Here is an 18142-nt window from a genome sequence, read left to right as displayed (position 1 = left end):
TGAGAGAAACTGGAGATTAACCAAATATTTGTAGATTTCTTACCTCATAGACTGAGGAAAGGAGCAAGGGAAAGAGGCTCCCACTCAGAGAAGGGGTTGAAATGTTTATTTGAATCAGAATGAGTCTTGAAAATACTCAAACTAAGAAGCCAATTGTTTTATTTTACCCATTTTCTAATTGTGCCTTAAATATTCTGTTCATCCGCATCCTGTGTTTCTAAAATAAATAAATAAATCTGTCATGGGTGATAGGGAAGCATTTGAGCAGGGGAAAATATTGTAATATTTTGAAAAATATTAGTTAATGTTTAAAACACTGGATAGAAAATGGAATCTTTTATTTTTTAAATCTGATCAACTGTCAAAAAGCTCAGGTGCTTCCTAGATGCTATTTGTAGTGACTGAGGAGGAACCAACCAACTCCTGCTCAGGAATTAAGCCCCGAGGCACTTATGATGATATGAAAAAACATTGTGCATTCATGACTATCTGTCTGTTGGAGGACCCAGTGCTGCTGTGTGGACAGGAATGATTTAATCCAAAAAATAATAATACTGTGTGTATGGGAACACTTTAAAAATAGAAACATTTCTCTTCTTTTTCCTTCCTTCCCAGTTTTACTTTCATTAACACAGTACCTGCAGATGACTTTCAAATTCAGTCCATCTTTTCCCCTCCCTAACCCTCATTCAGGATCAGTTCTGGAATTTAATCTGTTTGGAAAAAGTCCAAAACAGAGTCCGAGAATGGCCTTCGTGAACTCTTGTCATGATCCGGGCCCCTCTGTGGTTGCTGGTGTTCTTTCTGTTCTAGGTTCTTGCGAGCCTTTCCTTGCTCAACACAGAGCTTTCTATGAGCTCCTTCTGGCTCAGTAGCACCTAGTTTCTGTATGAACTTGCATGCCTCATGAATCCTTTTAAAAACAGGTTCCTGAATTTGTGATGGATTTTTATTCTGTGCTTCTGTTTCCTCCAAGGCCTTTTTCTGTGCTCCCTCCAATTCTACTGTGCCCTTTGCAGTTGCCTTCTGTTCTTCCAGGGCCTTCTTCAGAGCCTTCCCTTGTTCCTCCAGAGCTGCCTTTCGACCCTTTGCCAATTCCTCCATAGCAAGATGGGCCCTTTCTTGTTGCTCAAGGGCCTTCTTCTGCATTCTTTGCCGTTCTTTGCTCTGTTTTTCTTCCAGCTCCTTAAGCATCATTTCAGCTTTCTGCTGCTCTGCTAGGGCTGCCTTCCGGGTTCTTTCTTGTTCCTCCAGAGCTGACTTTTGAGCCTTTGCCAATGTCTCCAGAGCAAGACGAACCCTTTCTTGTTGCTCAGCAGTCTTCTTCTGTGTTCTTTGCCGTTCTTTTCTCTGTCTTTCCTCCAGCTCCTTAAGCATCTTCTCGGCTCTCTGCTGCTCTGCCAGGGCTGTCTTCCTAGCTCTTTCTTGTTCCTCAAGAGCTGACTTTTGAGCTTTTGCTAACTGCTCTGTTGCAAGATGGGCTCTTTCTTGTTGCTCAAGGGCCTTCTTTTGTATGATTTCCTGTTCTTCCAAGGTTTTTCTGTGTCTTTCCTCCAGCTCCTTAAGCATAATCTCCGCTCTCTGCTGCTCTGCTAGGGCTGCCTTCCTAGCTCTTTCTTGTTCCTCCAGAGCTGACTTTTGAACTTTTGTCAATTCCTCTATAATATGTTGAGCTTTCACTTGTTCCTCTACAGCTCTCTTCTGTGCTCTTTCTTGTTCCTCCAACACTTTGTTCCGAGTTTCCTCCAGTTCAATATGCATCATCTTAGTTTTCTGCTGTTCTTCAAAGGCTATCATCTGAGCTCTCTGCTGTTCCTCTATAGACTTAGCATGTGCTCTCTCCAGCTCTTCCATAGCCTGCTGGGCTATCCTTTGTTCCTCTAAGGCCTTCTGTTGAGCTCTTTTATTTTCCTCCAGGGCCTTCTTTTGAGCAATGTCTAATTCTTTTAAGAGCTTCTGAACTCCCTCTTTTTCTCTCATCGTTTTCTCCTCAGCCCTTTCCTGCTCCTCTTGGAATGTCTTCTGAGTCCTTAAGAGTTCTTCCAGGGCTGCCTCTGCCATCTTTTTTTCTTCTAGAGACTTTTTTTGTGCTAGTTCCTGTTCTTTCATGGCTGCCAACTGGGCTTCCTCCTGTTCCTGCAGTGCCTGCTGATGAGCTCTTTCCAGAGCCTCCAAAGCTTTTTGCGCTTTCTCCTGCTCCTCCACTGCCTTCTTTTGGGCAATCTCTAACTCTTCTAGCGGCTTCTGAGCTACCTCTTTCTCTCTCATTGCTTTCTTCTCAGCCCTTTCCTGCTCTTCTTGGAACTTTCTCTGAGCCCTCGAGAGTTCTTCTAGAGCTGCCTCAGCCCTCTTCTTCTCTTTAAGAGCTTTTTTCTGTGCTTGCTCCTGTTCCTGCAGTGCCTGCTTATGAGCTCTTTCCAGAGCTTCCAGAGCATTCTGGGCTCTTTCCTCGTCCTCCCTGGCCTTTTTTCTGGCTGTCTCCAAGTCCTCAAGGGCCTTCTTCTGAGCAAATTCTAATTCTTTTTTAGTCTTCTCAGCCTTCTCTTCTTCTGCCATTGCTCTTTTCTCAGTCATTTTCTGTTCTTTTTTAACCTTCGTCAAGAGTTTTTCCAGGGCTTCCTCTGCCATCTTTTTTTCTTCTAGATATTTCTTTTGTGCTAGTTCCTGTTCTTCCATGGCTGCCGCCTGGGCTTTCTTCTGTTCCTCCAGGGCCTGCTGATGTGCTCTTTCCAGAGCTTCCAGAGCTTTCTGAGCTCTCTCCTGTTCCTCTAGAGCCTTCTTCTTTGCGATCCCTAATTCTTCTAGGTCCTTCTGAAGTAATTCTTTTTCTTCCACTGCTTTCTTTTCAGCTATTTCCTGCTCTTCTTGAAACTTTCTTTGCACTCTCAGGAGTTGTTCCATGGCTGCCTCAGTCCTCTTCTTTTCTTCTAGAGCTTTTTTTTGGGCTTGATCTTGTTTTTCCATGGCTACCACCTCGGCTTTCTTCTGTTCCTCCAATGATTGCTTACGAGCTCGTTCCAGAGCCTCCAGAGCTTTCTGAGCTCTTTCCTGTTCCTGCAGTGCCTTCTTTTGGGCAATCTCTAATTCCTCTCGGCTCTTCTGAAGAACTCGTTTTTCTTGCATTGCTTTCTTCTCAGCCCTTTCCTGCTCTTCTTGGAACTTTCTCTGAGCCCTCGAGAGTTCTTCTAGAGCTGCCTCAGCCCTCTTCTTCTCTTTAAGAGCTTTTTTCTGTGCTTGCTCATGTTCCTGCAATGCCTGCTTATGAGCTCTTTCCAGAGCTTCCAGAGCATTCTGGGCTCTTTCCTCGTCCTCCCTGGCCTTTTTTCTGGCTGTCTCCAAGTCCTCAAGAGCCTTCTTCTGAGCAATGTCTAATTCTTTTTTAGTCTTCTCAGCTCTCTCTTCTTCTGCCATTGCTCTTTTCTCAACCATTTCCTGTTCTATTTTAACCTTCGTCAAGAGTTTTTCCAGGGCTTCCTCTGCCATCTTTTTTTCTTCTAGATATTTCTTTTGTGCTAGTTCCTGTTCCTCCATGGCTGCCGCCTGAGCTTTCTTCTGTTCCTCCAGGGCCTGCTGATGTGCTCTTTCCAGAGCTTCCAGAGCTTTCTGAGCTCTCTCCTGTTCTTCCAGGGCGGCCTTCTTAGCAAACTCTAATTCTTCTTGGCTCTTTTGAAGTACCTCTCTTTCTTCCACTGTTTTTTTCTCAGCCCTTTCCTGCTCTTCTTGGACTTTTCTCTGAATCCCTAGGAGTTGTTCCATGGCTGCCTCAGCCATCTTCTTTTCTTCTAGAGCTTTTTTCTGGGCTCGGTTCTGCTCTTCCATGGCTGCTACTTGGGCTTTCTTCTGTTCCTCCAGCGCCTGCTGATGAGCTCTTTCCAGAGCTTTCTGAGCTTTCTGAGCTCTCTCCTGTTCCTTCAATGCCTTCTTTTGAGCAATCTCTAATTCTTCTCGTCTTTTCTGAAGTGCCACTCTTTCTTGCATTGCTTTCTTTTCAGCCCTTTCCTGCTCTTCTTGGATCTTTCTCTGAGCCCTTGAGAGTTCTTCTAAAGCTGCCTCAGCCATCTTCTTTTCTTTAAGAGCTTTTTTCTGTGCTTGCTCCTGTTCCTCCAGTGCCTGCTTATGAGCTCTTTCCAGAGCTTCCAGAGCTTTCTGGGCTCTTTCTTGGTCCTCCACAGCCTTCTTCTGAGCAATGCCTAATTCTTCTAGGCCTCTCTGAAGCACCCTTCTTTCTTCCATTGCTTTCTTCTCTGGCATTTCCTGATTGTGCAGGACCTTTCTTTTAGCCCTTGTTAGTTCTTCCTGGGCTCCTTCAGACATACTTGTTTCTTCTAGAGATTTTTTCTGTGCTTGCTCTTTTTCCATGATGGCCATCTGAGCTTTTTTCTGCTGCTCCAGAGCCTGTTTATGAGCAAATTCTAAAGCTTCTAGGGCTTTCTGGGCTCTTTCCTGTTCCTCCACAGCCTTCTTTTGAACACTTTCTATTTTTTCTAGCGTCTTCTGAGCTTTTTCTTTTTCTTCAATTGTTTTCTTTTCAGCCATTTCTCGCTCTTCTTGAAACTTCCTTTGAGTTCTCTGGAGTTCTTCCAGAGCTGCCTCAGCCATCATCTTTTCTTCTAGAGATTTTTTGTGTGCCAGTTTCTGTTCTTCCATGGCAACCACATGAGCTTTCTTCTGTTCTTCCAGTGCTTGCTTATGAGCACTTTCCAGAGCTTTCAGAGCTCTCTCCTCTTCCTCAAGGGCTTGTTGCTGAGCTCTTTCCTGTTCCCCCAGGACTGTCAGTCGAGCTTTTGCCAGTTCCTCCAGAGCTGCTTGCTGAGCTCTTTCTAGTTCCTCCATAGCTAGCAGCTGAGCTTTTGCCTGCTCTTCTAGGATCACTTTGTAAGCTTTTTCTTGCTGATAGAGTAACTTCTGATGTGATTTTTCCTGTTCTTCTAATAACCTTCTCAGAGAATTTTCCTCTTCATCCAGTTCTTCTTGATAAGCTCTAAGCTTTTCCTCAAGTTCCTGCTGAAGGGCTCTTAACTGTTCCTCCAGCTCTTTCTGATGGATTGTTCCCTGGTATTTGACTTCCTTGTGCTGAACTCTTTCTTGCTCCTTCAGTAGCTTCTGCTGAAAGTTTTCTTGTTCATCAGTCTCCTTTTCAAAAGACCTATATTGTACCCATATGCTTTCTTGCAGACTTCTTCCCACCTCTTCCTGGGACATTCCCTCCTGTTTCCTTAGGACGGAGTGTCTGACTCCCTGCCATTCCTTCATGGTTTCCTTCCAAGCCCTTCTCTGGTCTTCAGTGGCTACCTTGTCATCACTTTCTAACCCTGCAAGTATACTTTGTGGTCTTTCATGCTTCTCACAAACTTTGTGAAGGCTTTCTAGAAGCTCCTTGTACTTCTTTTTCTCAAGTTTCCGCTCATGCTTTCGCCAGTATTTTGCAATTTTCTGAGCCTTTGGCTGTATCTCCTTCAACATGGCATAGGATTCTTCATCATAATCCAATTGGCAGGCCAAGGCTAGGTCTTTAGCAGCCCTCTGCCAGTAACCAAGTAGCTGCAATGCTCTTCCTCTCCACTTGTAGGGCTGAGCCGAATCAGGGTTGATCTGTATGGCTTTGTCACAGTCCCTAATTGCAGCATTTGGTTTCTGAAGCTTCATATAGACCTTGGCTCGGTTTGCATATAAAATGGTAAGGTGTGGGTTTAGCTTAATAGCTTCAGTGAACAGATCTAAAGCTTTAAGAAGTTCACCTTTATTGATTGCATCAATAGCTTCTCTTTTCTTTTCACTGGCCTGTTTTCGCATTTCCTCTGTTACTTTCAAGTTTTCATCTCCCATCTCTTGAGGAACATCTTCATCTGGTTCAATCACCTCTTCAGTATCAATCTCCAATTCACTCTCCTCACTCTCTGATTTAATGCATTCAGAATCACTCTTAGTTCCCTTCTGATTCTCTAGTTCCTGAACATCAGATGTTTCGTATTTTTCATGTGCTATGAGTTGACCTTTTTCCTGTTCTGCAGCATACAGAGGACAGGCTTTGCATTCTTCCTCTGGAAAATGAATAAATGGTTCATGTTCTTGGGCATGATCATATGGAACTTCCTTTTCTTTGGAGAGTTTAAATTTTCTCCTTTCTTGTTCTTCTGAAATGGTATCTTGGTGTTTTGGTGTTTTCAATGGAATCTTTGTCTGTGTACTCTCTGGGTCCACAAGGGCTTCTTTCATCCTTTCCATCTTTTCCGTAAATGATTCCGTATTACATTTTTCTTCATGCTTTCTCCAACATTGAGTGAATGACTGGGTCTCTGCTTCTACCTCCTTCAACATGGTATATGTATTTTCATCATAATCCAACTGACAGGCCAAAGAAAGATCTTTAGCGGCCTCCTGTAAGCATCCTAACAGATGAAATGCGCCCCCGCGCCACTTATATGGTAATGCTGCATCAGGGTTTATTTTTATAGCTTGATTGCAGTCGCTTATGGCAGCATGTGGCATACGGAGCTTTAGAAAGGTACTGGCTCGGCAAACATACAAGTTAGCACACTGGGGGTTTAATTCAATAGCTTCAGTGAACAGGTCAATGGCTCTTTGCAGTTCACCTTTATCCACTGCATCAAAGGCTTCTTTCTTTTTTTCATTGGTTTGCTTCCACATCTCAACTGTCTCCACATTTTCATTTAGCATGTATTGGAACTCATCCTCATGATCTAGTTTGCCATTTGCTGTTTCATTCTCCAATGGTGTGCTAAAATCGTTCTCTCTCTGATCTTCTTCATCATCCTTTGAAGTTGCCTCTACATTCTTAACCCGCTCCAGTAACTCAGATTCCTTGTATCTTAAGGCACACTTTGCACGTGTCTCAGAAATCCTTTGAAACCCTAACTTCAATCTTCTTACCACAGCATTGGCTTCTTCTTCATACTCCAGTCTAGAAGCTAAAGCAAGATCACAGGCTGCCTCTTCCCAATGCCCCAAATTCTGGAATGCTTTCCCTCGCAGTCTGAATGACTCTGCTGATTTGGGATTCAGTTCAATGGCTATGTCACAGTCTTTAATGGCAGCCTGTGCCTCCTGCAACTGCATAAAGATATTGGCTCGGTTAATGTAGGAACTAGGAATATGTGGATTCAACTCAATGGCTTCAGTGAACAAATGAACTGCTTTCTGAAGTTCACCTTTAGCTAGGACTTCTAATGCCTCCTTACACTTTTCATTGATTTGATTCCTCATCTCTTCAGTTACTTTCAGGCTATTGCATCCCAGTTCGTGGATATTGTTCTGACATTGTTCCATTTCCTCACTACAAGCCTCAAAATTGTTCTCCTTGCTTGGATCTTTCAGAAGCTTATCACCAGCTTCACCTACACAAATGTTGTTTGTTGTATGTAGTAAGGAATTATTTATGTTTCCTAATGATTCCCGAAGGAAGACTCGATCTTCAGAATTAGCTAAGTTCAAGTAAGGCTTGACCTGGTCATGTGTGTCACTGTGAACTTTTCTTGGATCCATGATGAAGGGAAAAGATGAACAGATGCAGGAGATAGTTGGGCCTTAGAAAGGAAGGAAGACTTTATGGAAGCTGGCTTGAGAGTTTAGTTATTAAGTTTATGAGTGGCCTGATGGAAAAAGGCCCTCATAATTCCTCTCTGCCATGGCCCTACTTCTATATCTACAACTATTTCTTAATGTGCCAAAACTGAGTCTTAAAGACTCAATAACAAAGGGAGATTTTGTGATGTCATCAGTCTCATCATCACTGGAATTTTGAGGCAAGTTCTTAAGGTCATGTAATGCCAACAATTGCCTATAGTCCTTTCTTTTTCATTTATATGCTATGTTTAATGGTATGAATAGTAGTTTTTACTGATTTTTCACCTGCACAAAAATACTTACAATCAAAAAGAAGAAGTTGTTTACATCATTAGATGGAAAACTGCAGCTTGCTCACTTTCTGGAATATCCCATCAGCATCATGCTTCTCTTCTTGAAAAATTATGAGACACTGATTTCTGACTTCATTGTAACTCAGGAACTGGTATGCTTTATACAATGATACATGAATATACTGTGTACACTGGTACCTCGGGTTACATACGCTTCAGGTTACACACTCCGCTAACCCAGAAATAGTGCTTCAGGTTAAGAACTTTGCGTCAGGATAAGAACAGAAATCGGGCTCTGGCGGCACGGCGGCAGCAGGAGGCCCCATTAGCTAAAGTGGTGCTTCAGGTTAAGAACAGTTTCAGGTTAAGAACAGACCTCTGGAACGAATTAAGTACTTAACCTGAGGTACCACTGCACAGGGTTATCTATTTGACATTAGGTGAGCATTGTTAGATTGTTTGTTAAAGCATTGCTTTAAATTGTTTTTAATACTGTTTTTTAATTCTGCAACCCATCCTGGGACCTTAGGATGAAGACTGGCTAATAAATAAATAAATAAATAATAAATGAACCAAGGAACTGAATGCCAGATTGGAAAACAAAAAGACTCTTGCCAGAGTAGTACATGCTCTGGTTATCTCCCGCTTGGAATACTGCAATGTGGTCCACGTGGGGCTACCTTTGAAAGTGATTCAGAAACTACCACTAATCCAGAAGGCGGCAGCTAGACTGGTGATTGGGAGCGGCCACCAGCACCATATAACACCATTCCTAAAGGATCTGCATTGGCTCCCAGTAAGTTTCCAAGCACAATTCAAAGTGTTGGTGCTGACCTTTAAAGCCCTAAACAGCCTTGCCCAACCTCCATTGTTCAACTCCAAGGGTCTCCTAGCAGTGCCCTCACTGAGAGAAGTGACGTTACAGGGAACCAGACAGAGGGCCTTCTCGATAGTGGTGCCCGCCCTGTGGAACGCCCTCCCATCAAATGTCAAGGAAATAAACAACTATTGGACTTTTAGAAGTCATTTGAAGGCAACCCTAGATTTAATGTTTGATATTTATTGTATTTTTAATATTTTGTTGGAAGCTACCCAGAGTAGCTGGGGCAACCCAGTCAGATGGGTGGCTGCTGCTGATAATAATAATAATAATAATAATAATAATAAAAAAAATTTTGCAATGCTGGACATTGGCCTAAAACAATTTGGAGCAATTATGTCTGTTTTAAAAAACTTTTAAAAAAATGATTTGGTCTTTGAGGGCCTATTTAGGCCTACAGGTCTTTATTGTTTGAAGCAAATTTTTAGATGCATGGAGATGCGAGGACTATTAAATGAAGATAAAATATCAAAAATACCCTAATATTTGACTTGCATATAATTTCCGTTATTTTGGACTGCAACAGTCCACCAGGAAGAAGCCTTGTCTGACATGGGAAACCTGAATCTGGGTGGCCTGATTCAGACTGGGGCTCACAAAACTGAACATATTGAGAATTATGGTTAGGTCTAAAATTTTCAGAGATCCAAGTACAACTATCAATTTGATCAAAGTGACTCTTGAATAAACTGATATAACTAAGCTTGTGAATAAGCTTGTGAAGAATTCCTCAGGAAGCGGGGATGTCTAAGGATATTGAATCATAGTGGGTGTCAGGCTTCAGAGGATCCAACCCCCCCACGGTAGGTTGCCAGGAATGGATAAGACAAGGAAAGTTCTTGCCAATGTTGTTTATTCAATATTCACAGAGAGAGGCTTAGAAATGCAGCCTCTTGGAGTAATGGTGTTGCTCCGAATAAATCTCCACCCACCTTCTCTGCTCCTTCCTCCTTCGTCAACAGCACCACCCATCTTACAGTTGTTGCTTAGGGCCATCTGTCTCAAAGCCCTTTGCTTTTAAGGCTCGCCGGGTTCTGGGAGAAGGGGGGGGGTCTGGAATGCTTTCTAGTTATAAAGTGGTTCAGGTAGGTAGCTGTGTTGGTCTGACGCAGTTGAAATAAATAAAAATCATCCATCTCCTACTACCCTTCTGAGAAAAATCCCACCCCACCCTCCCACTGGTTACTTCTGTTTCAGTGTATCTGAAGAAGTGTGCATGCACACGAAAGCTTATACCCAGAACAAACTTAGTTGGTCTCTAAGGTGCTATGGACACGTTTAGGGCACTGTGGTCTAAACCACAGAGCCCAGGGCTTGCCGATTGGAAGGTCGGTAGTTCGAATCCCCGTGACGGGGTGAGCTCCTGTTGCTCGGTCCCAGCTCCTGCCAACCTAGCAGTTCAAAAGCATGTCAAAGTGCAAGTAGATAACTACGTACCGCTCCGGCAGGAAGGTAAATAGTGTTTCTGTGTGCTGCTCTGGTTTCGCCAGAAACGGCTTAGTCCTGCTGGCCACATGACCCGGAAGCTGTATACCGGCTCCCTCGGCCAATAAAGCGAGATGAGCGCCGCAACCCCAGAGTCGTTCGTGACTGGACCTAACAGTCAGGGGTCCGTTTACCTTTTAAGGTGCTACTGGACAATTTTTTAATTTTTTTAGTGATAATGTGTCAGCCAGCTGCCCTGGCTATGCCTCCTCCTCTCCCATTATTTCCCAACTTTTACCCTCATCTGCCTCTGAACTGTGACCTCTGCAAACCACTGCTGTAAACCTATACTGTCTTCTTCTTCTGTGGAAAGTTCAGGCTGGGAAGGTGGTCTCCACCATTCCTCCTCTGCCCAGTCCCTGACAGTGGGCCATAATTCACAAGAAGTATAAAGTAGAGTGATTGTGCCTCTGAAAGGGGACATTGGGTTGTTTTAACAAACCCAAGCTTGGCTTAGGAGACTAAGTCTGGATTTCTGCTCATACATATCCTACTCAAACAAAAATAATTTGTATGTTTAATTAACTTGTCTCATGTGGTTTGATATGCTAATGATGAGCTACCATTAGATTAGACTATAGTTGTTTTATTTTTAATCTGTATTGCAAAACGGATAAAATGGGGCACACATCCTGATTTGTTTGCAGAGAGATTACACAATGTGACATCAAGCAAATGTCATCTGGCAGTTTCCAGCATATTTCCCTGTCTCTTTGCTACCACAAAAAGTCTGAATTGTGCATGTATTTGGGGGGGGGGGGGTTGCTGCAAGACCTCCAAATCAACTTTAACGGAGCAACCTGAATTTGCCTGTATGTGCCTCAACCTCACCAGAAAATAGCAACAAATCGGCAAGTGCCTTAAGTCTAATTCTTAAGAGCTGCGCTGGCACCTTCTCTGCTTTTCAAACAGCTACATATAACTGGTAGGAATCCACACATACAGATATAGTTTCAATTCTATTAATGTTTATTTTTGTTTTTTAAAAAATGATTGTTCCCCATTATGTTTTTAACTGTTCTAATTTCCCTGTCAGGGAAAAGCTGTGTGGGTGAATAAACATTTAAAATAAACATATTGTAATAATAATAAGAAGAAGAAGAAGAAGAAGAAGAAGAAGAAGAAGAAGAAGGCACATCTCTTCTTCACTGGACACGGTAATGCCCTGTGCCACATTTCTTTAGATTTCGGCAAACGTGTAATAAGCCTGCTAGGCCAAAGCAGGCCTCCTTACCTGCTTTCAAAACAAAACAAAACCAAACCCAGTTTTGCAGGGCGCCCTGATTCTGCCACAGAACTCGGCGACAGATGCGGCGCCGCTTGGGAGCCGGAAGTCCCCTCGGAAAGCGATCGCGGCCGCCTCCCCTTCGAGCGGAAGCCGCTCCGTGACGCCATTTCCCCCTCGCCGGCGCAAGTTTTTTCTCTCGCTTCCGCTTCCGCCTCCCTTTCCCGTTGCTGGTATTGCTACGTGTCCAACAAGTCGGTGAGTCTCGAGCGGAGTCGTGTCTCGGGGGGGAAGCAGCGCAGTAAGGGGAGCCCAGAAGCGAGTCGCGGAGCAGCACGTGGCCCCGCAGCGCCCCCGCCCCTCCTCTCTGAGCGCGAGTCTGGGGCTCCCCCCCCTTTGCTGCTTCCCTTAAAGGATCTGTTTGTGAGGGGACTTGTTTTCTCCCGCTCAGGTCAAGGGCCGAGGAGTCGGAGGCGGCAGCAGAAGGCAGAACCGAGACATCAAGCGGCACAGCAAAGAGGCCAATTCCAGGTGAATCTGAAGAGCGCCCGCGGAGGGGGCTGAGGGAAGGGGGGGGGCTGCCCCATATCTGCGTCTGGAAATGCCGTGTGTCTCCCAGGCATATACCGCGCGACGTTTCATGTATCGCTGACTTCGCCCCCCCCAAACAAAGGGGGGGGGTAAGAAAAGTGGGGGCACATCTGATCACGTCACACACACACGGGAAACTTGTGCTCACTGTGTTCCTAATTAAACATTGGCCAAATATGAGGTTTGATACTAAGCACTTCTGAAGGTTTGTAACCCTTTCTGTGCCTAAATCACGAACTGCAGTGTTTTTTCTAAACTTTGTCATTGGCTTCAGGACACAGCCGTGTGTAATAAGGGGGTGGGGAGAGAGGGACGGAAAGTTATTTAACTTAGCTGTGCAGTTTAGGGTATTATATTAGCATCAGGTTTTTTTAATGTCACTGCTCCCCCATCCTCCACTCAGGTCAACTGTACTTCCATGTTCTCCCAAATGTTAAAAGGTATTGCAGATTTGCCGCCTTTTGAGCAACTGAATATTCCTACACTGGGAGGAAAGCTGTGAAGCTCGGGAGCCTCAGTGTCGGCTAACCGTAATTGGTGATGGTGTAAAATGGGTGCATTACTGTTGCACTATAGCTTCATACAAATGACCAAATTCCCTGAGCTCATTATCATTGTGCACGAGTGCAACAAAAAATATTAAAGGAACATGTTGGAGATCTCTAAAATAACACTGTTAAATAAAAAATGCTAGCAAAAACTTTATTTGCTGTATAGGAGCTTTGTGGTTTGAATTGAAGGCAACTTCTAAGCCTGATTTGGAATGACTGCATATGAAAAAAATCCTAATAAGTTGGTATGTTGGTTCTTTTTCCTGCAGAATATCATGGATCAAGTAATGCAGTTTGTGGAACCTAGTCGTCAGTTTGTGAAAGATTCCATCAGGCTTGTTAAACGATGCACAAAGCCAGATAGGAAAGGTAAAGCCACCAAGAAGAAAAACACTGAATGTGTTTGTGACATTGCAGAGTAGAATAAAATGTAATAAACAAGTTATTCCTGTAGATGACAATAAACACAAGCTCCTGTGTTTAATATCATATTTTCATTTTGTTGGTAAAATATTTAGTAGGTTTTTTAAAGAGATCAATGCTGCATAGGTTGCATTTTTAACAGACAAAAAAACCCAACAATCTAAAATATATAGCTGAGCTCATATGCCTAAGAGCTATGCAACAGTGTGGTTTCTGATAGATGGCTAGAGGCTTTGCTTTTGAATGGGGTGAGGATAGTGATTCTGAGCAAGAGTCTAGAAGTGTGCTTGTCATCTTGTCACCGATGAGCATATATTATGTTGTGGGAACACAGCATCAGCAAGAGCGCCCATCCTCCTGAGCCTAGAGAAGGTCAGTTGCTCTCTGTCATACAACTTGGAAAGGAACAAGGCTTTCTTAGTCCTGGTGTGACAGGGTAGAGTTCCACTCTGCCTCCCCAACCCAGCTCACTCCATGCAGCTGTGCTGGGCCTCAAGCTCAGTGTGATGTTGGACAACACCCTGCTCCCTCCCAGGTTTGGTGAGGGAAGGTTGTAGTGAGCACAAATTGACAAAATTGTAGACCCTGCAAAAAATTCTTTGGATTGAGTGTATAGTTACAATATGGAATCTGGTTAGAGATCTTAAGCCCATGATGGGGTGATTATGATGTCTTGCAGACTTCTTCCCTTGACTTTCCCTTCTTCATCTATTTCCTGTGGACCACTCTTCTTTTTTAGGGTCTTTTCCTCCCTTCCTTCCTTGCCTAGCTACTCTGTAACATCAGATCATTGAATATGTTACAAGATGGAAAATAGTGGCAGCATAAGCATAAATTCTTGAAGATTTAATGATTACTTAAGGTGCCGTCACATGTGGCAGACTTAGCCTGTAGAGAAGAAGAGCTTTCCAAACTGTGTTGTGACATGTTAGTGTGTTGGCTGCAGTGCTCCTCTAGGGGCTGGTAAGGGGTTAGTTTAATCTCTGGTTTGCTAGTCACAAAATAATGCATGTATAAAAGTGTGTCACCAACATGAAAAGTTTGGAAAGCTCTGCTCAAGAGGGAGACCCCCCCCCCCAAAAAAAGTTCTGGGCATTCAGTATCACTGTCAATGGTGTGTATAGAATCATGAATCATAGAATTGGAAGGGACCACAAGGGTCATCTAGGCCAACCCCCTGCAATGCACAAATCTTTTGGCCAACATGGGGCTCAAACCTCTAACCCTGAGAGGAATTCTGATAATCCCTGGATCCCCAATTACATTCAGGAACCAATGTGAATCAATATATAAGCTTTATTATTGAAGCCATAGGTCACCACAGTATAAATACAGCAAGCTGTCATTTTGATGTATTTAGCAAACATAAACAGAAAAATGAAAAAAAAAACCAACTCCCTAATTTAATCAATGCATTTTCCCTCTTCAATAAGATATACAGGTGTTAAAAATGCAATAAAACAAAAACACATCCCACTCACCCCTATGTTTTTTTGAACCTGGCTTGTATCTTCTTAGCTGCCACATCAATTTTGCTATGTGGGTGAAAATGTCTTTGCCTGCAGTAATATACATATTTGGTCCAGGAGTCATTTGACAGACCAAAGGATACAAGGTGGCAATTGTGCTCAGGGTGCTGATATAAGGAGCAGCTTATATGATTGCCATCTTCAAATACCTGAAGAGGTATCACACGGAAGAGGGAGCAAGCTTGCTTTCTCCTGCTCTGGAGGGGAGGACTTGAACCAATGGCTTCAAGTTACAAGAAAGGAGATTCCGATTAAACATCAGGAAGAACTTTCTGACAGTGTGAACTGTTCAACAGTTGAGCAGACTCCCTCAGGAGGTTGTGGACTCTCGTTGCTTAGAGGTTTTTAACAGAGGTTGGGTGGCCATCTGCCATGAATGCTTTTAGCTGAGATTCCTGCATCGCAGGGGGTTGGATTAGATGACTCTTGGTGTCCCTTCCAACTCTACAATTCTATGATTCTAACTTAGCAAGTTATGGGAGACATGGGCCCTTTAACTCGGAAAGTGTAGGCATTTTGTCAGTGGGGGAGGGGAGGGGGAGGCCAGCCTGTGCTCAGTGAATAGGCAGGGTGGTGATGGTCACACACTTATTTTCAAATAATAACCAGATTTAAATCAGAAAAACTTCATAGTCTCCTCCAATTGTTCAAGTATTCCTGGCTAAATATAAAAACACATGTAATTATTCAAAATTCATTTAAGAGTACATTTTTAAAATACATTTTTTTTAAATTCCAGAATTCCAGAAGATTGCTATGGCAACAGCAATAGGATTTGCAATAATGGGATTTATTGGTTTCTTTGTAAAACTGATCCATATTCCAATCAACAACATCATTGTGTAAGTACATGCATCATAATTGATATTGCTGGTATAAAACAACAACAACTTGTGAGCAATGTACTAAAATTGGATTTTTGTGCACTCTGCTGTGATCTCTGGCTCTCATGATGTCGTCTTTAGAATCCTGTATGCACTGGCATACTTAATAACATAGATATCTACTTTGAATCTGCACTATGTATTCCCTTGGCCTGAAAGTGGAGATGAGCACCACACTCCAACTGGATGTAACCATCCACAGGTCCTTTTTACCTTATTTATTTAAAGTATGCTTACAGAAGGGAAAGGCATGCTGCTAAAAACAAATAGGATGATATACTTTAAGTAAAGATTTTTCGATTTTTTTAAAAAAAGGGGGGGGGACACATTACTTTAAAAACAAAACGGTAAAATGCTATTAAGTGCCTCTGTGATTGTGTTTTTTTCCCTTTTTTCTTTTTTACAGGGGTGGCTGAATGCATCAAGAAGACATGTACCTTGATTTTGCTTGTGGTAACAAAAGAGAACGTTCTGACCTGTCTGGCATAATCTTCCTAAATCATCTTTTGCTACTTGTCGTTATAAACAGATTTTAAAGTAAAACTGGTGTGGCTTCTTAGTTTGTTAATGCAAGCACGTGTAGGCCAATGTCCGTCACTGACTTAAGACTAAAAACGTTATGCTTAGTAAACTTTGAGATCAAATCAGGTTTTATGAAATGCTCAATCTCTTCAGTGTCTGGGGAGGGGAACATCAATAGTTGAATAAACTGAGCAGCGCATGGACACTCCAAACTCTTTACAGTAGTACCTCAGGTTAAGAACTTAATTCGCTCTGGAGGTCCGTTCTTAACCTGAAACTGTTCTTAACCTGAAGTACCACTTTAGCTAATGGGGCCTCCTGTTGCCGCTACACGATATCTGTTCTCATCCTGAAGCAAAGTTCTTAACCCGAGGTACTATTTCTGGGTTAGTGGAGTCAGTAACCTGAAGCGTCTGTAACCCGAGGTACCACTGTATAACCTTTGCATACAAACATAGTTCTGATTGCCTCTTAAGATGTTCAGCACTGACAGAGCCCTTTTCTCTTTATTCCCTCATGAAATAGCAGAAGCAAATTCATAACAAGTCTGATATTTAAATATAGCCTTTATTAAGTGCAAGAATTTGCATAACACTTGTTTAAAATGCGACATTAGGCCCTCTTCCCTTTTTAAAAACAGACTGTTCATTTAAACTTTGGCAATTATAATTAAGTGTTTTAGCTCAAGAATAGTTTTTGTTTCTTATAGATTATTGTAATTACCAGGGAAACACTCCACACATTTTCATTGCGTGCTGCCTCTCCCCATCCACATTTAATACAAGCAAAAGTGGTCCCTGGAGCCCGTGATGTATGCATCCAAGCTGTCCTCAGTGAGCATCCATTTGTATTTGGCCCCTGACACACACTATGGGCTAAATAGAGATGAATGCAACAGAGGTTGCATGCATGGTTATTATATTGTGGGTTTTGGCTTGGGGTTTTGGCACTACTTGTTCCAGCCCACTGGCAAGTTGAATGTTTGTGTTCTGCTGAAGAGAGCTATCAAATTTTCAGAACACAAAGTTATACAGTGTTCTAGTCTGTAAGTTATTTATATCATCAAGTGATATAAATATCACTTTAACAGCCCTTCCAATCTTTAAAAAAATCCTATGCACAGTATATATAAAAAACACATCAATGTTCAGAATTCTAAAAAAGCTTACAATACAGCATTGCTCAAATAGCAAAAAACTAAAATCCCTGGGCATTCTATTGATTGAAGCTGCATAGAATCATAAACTCTTGAGTTGGAGAAACCAGCTAATGCATGAAATCTAGATTTAGATAGTGCAGTGACATTTTCCCAGGAAGCATTGCTTTAAGGCTTGGGCTGAACAAAAATAGCTGCTGAGAGTTTATGCACCTCCTTTATCTTTGATGCCCATTGTCCAAAGCAAAGGTTTGTCTGTTTCAATGGTCACAACTCCAGACTCATCATAAGTGTTTGAAGTGCTGACGAGTGTCCCAAACTTTAGAATGCTTCTGTCTGTAAGCAATGAAAAAGAAGGGTTAGCACAAGAGTTCCTGAAGTTTGAACCAACACAAAAATAGGGATAAAGTCAGTAGAACTGGTGCAGTGTAAGCCTGATATTGAACATGTTTATTTAAGTGTGAGGCTGTCAAAGTTCTGTGGAATTTACTCCTACATAAATGGGACATAGAAGACTACAGCTATGATGACATGATAATAAAAGCTCCCCACAGCCCCCTGAAAGTATAGAAGTGTGTCTGATCAGTACTGGCAACCCATGGTGGTGCTTTGATTGTCACAACTTCCTCCAAAGAGTCCCAGGCACTAGTTTTTTGAGTGCTGAAAACACGCTGTTACGATAGGTTTGCCTACCCACGTGAACTTCATTTTTGGGGGGGCGGTTCTTGGCCCTCTAAAGTAGCATAATAGTGGCACAATGTGTCAGTGTGTCTGGCTGTTAACCAGAAAGTTGGTCCGAACACACCCAGGGATGGCTATGGGCGGGATTCCTGCAAGGGGCTGGACTAGATGACCCTTGGGGATCCCTTCCAACTCTACAATTCCATGACTCTTATGTTTGCCCTGAGATAATTAGCCACAGAAATTATAGCAGGGATAGGCAACTGGCAGTTCAAGTGATGAATCGGACACCAGGGCTCCCATTCTTAAGCCTCCAACATGGCTCCTGATGACACCCA

General features: G+C 42.8%; 3 protein-coding genes across 8 annotated transcripts in view; 1 reads left to right on the top strand and 2 right to left on the bottom strand.

Annotated features, from left to right (window-relative positions):
* Nucleotides 1-588: 588 nt before the first annotated feature.
* LOC310661239 (uncharacterized protein) lies at nt 589-8073 on the bottom strand. Its single transcript, XM_083406999.1, has one exon. The coding sequence runs from the start codon at nt 7501-7503 to the stop codon at nt 709-711; it is 6795 nt and encodes a 2264-aa protein (XP_083263125.1). The 5' UTR covers nt 7504-8073; the 3' UTR covers nt 589-708.
* A 3495-nt stretch (nt 8074-11568) lies between these two features.
* Nucleotides 11569-15407, top strand: SEC61G (SEC61 translocon subunit gamma; the record flags this gene model as incomplete). Its single annotated transcript, XM_083407178.1, has 3 exons — nt 11569-11725; nt 12879-12978; nt 15301-15407. Exons 2-3 carry the CDS (start codon nt 12885-12887, stop codon nt 15405-15407), a joined length of 201 nt encoding a protein of 66 aa, XP_083263304.1. The 5' UTR covers nt 11569-11725; nt 12879-12884.
* TPK1 (thiamin pyrophosphokinase 1) overlaps nt 14311-18142 on the bottom strand; it is a 217401-nt gene continuing 213569 nt past the window's right edge. For 3 of the 6 annotated variants that reach the window (XM_083407135.1, XM_083407142.1, XM_083407137.1), the window contains one exon: nt 14311-17459. In XM_083407135.1, coding sequence (XP_083263261.1) covers nt 17329-17459 — 131 coding nt within the window. In that variant the 3' untranslated portion in view covers nt 14311-17328. The remainder of the gene's footprint in view (nt 17460-18142) is intronic. The other 3 variants (XM_083407136.1, XM_083407141.1, XR_014503866.1) reach the window with 3 other exon arrangements.

This window comes from Podarcis tiliguerta (assembly GCF_965153285.1).
Source record: "Podarcis tiliguerta genome assembly, chromosome: 12".
NCBI classification, from domain to species: Eukaryota; Metazoa; Chordata; class Lepidosauria; order Squamata; family Lacertidae; genus Podarcis; species Podarcis tiliguerta.
The sequence above is the reverse complement of the archived record's forward strand: the minus strand, read 5'-3'. Positions and strand labels throughout refer to the sequence as shown.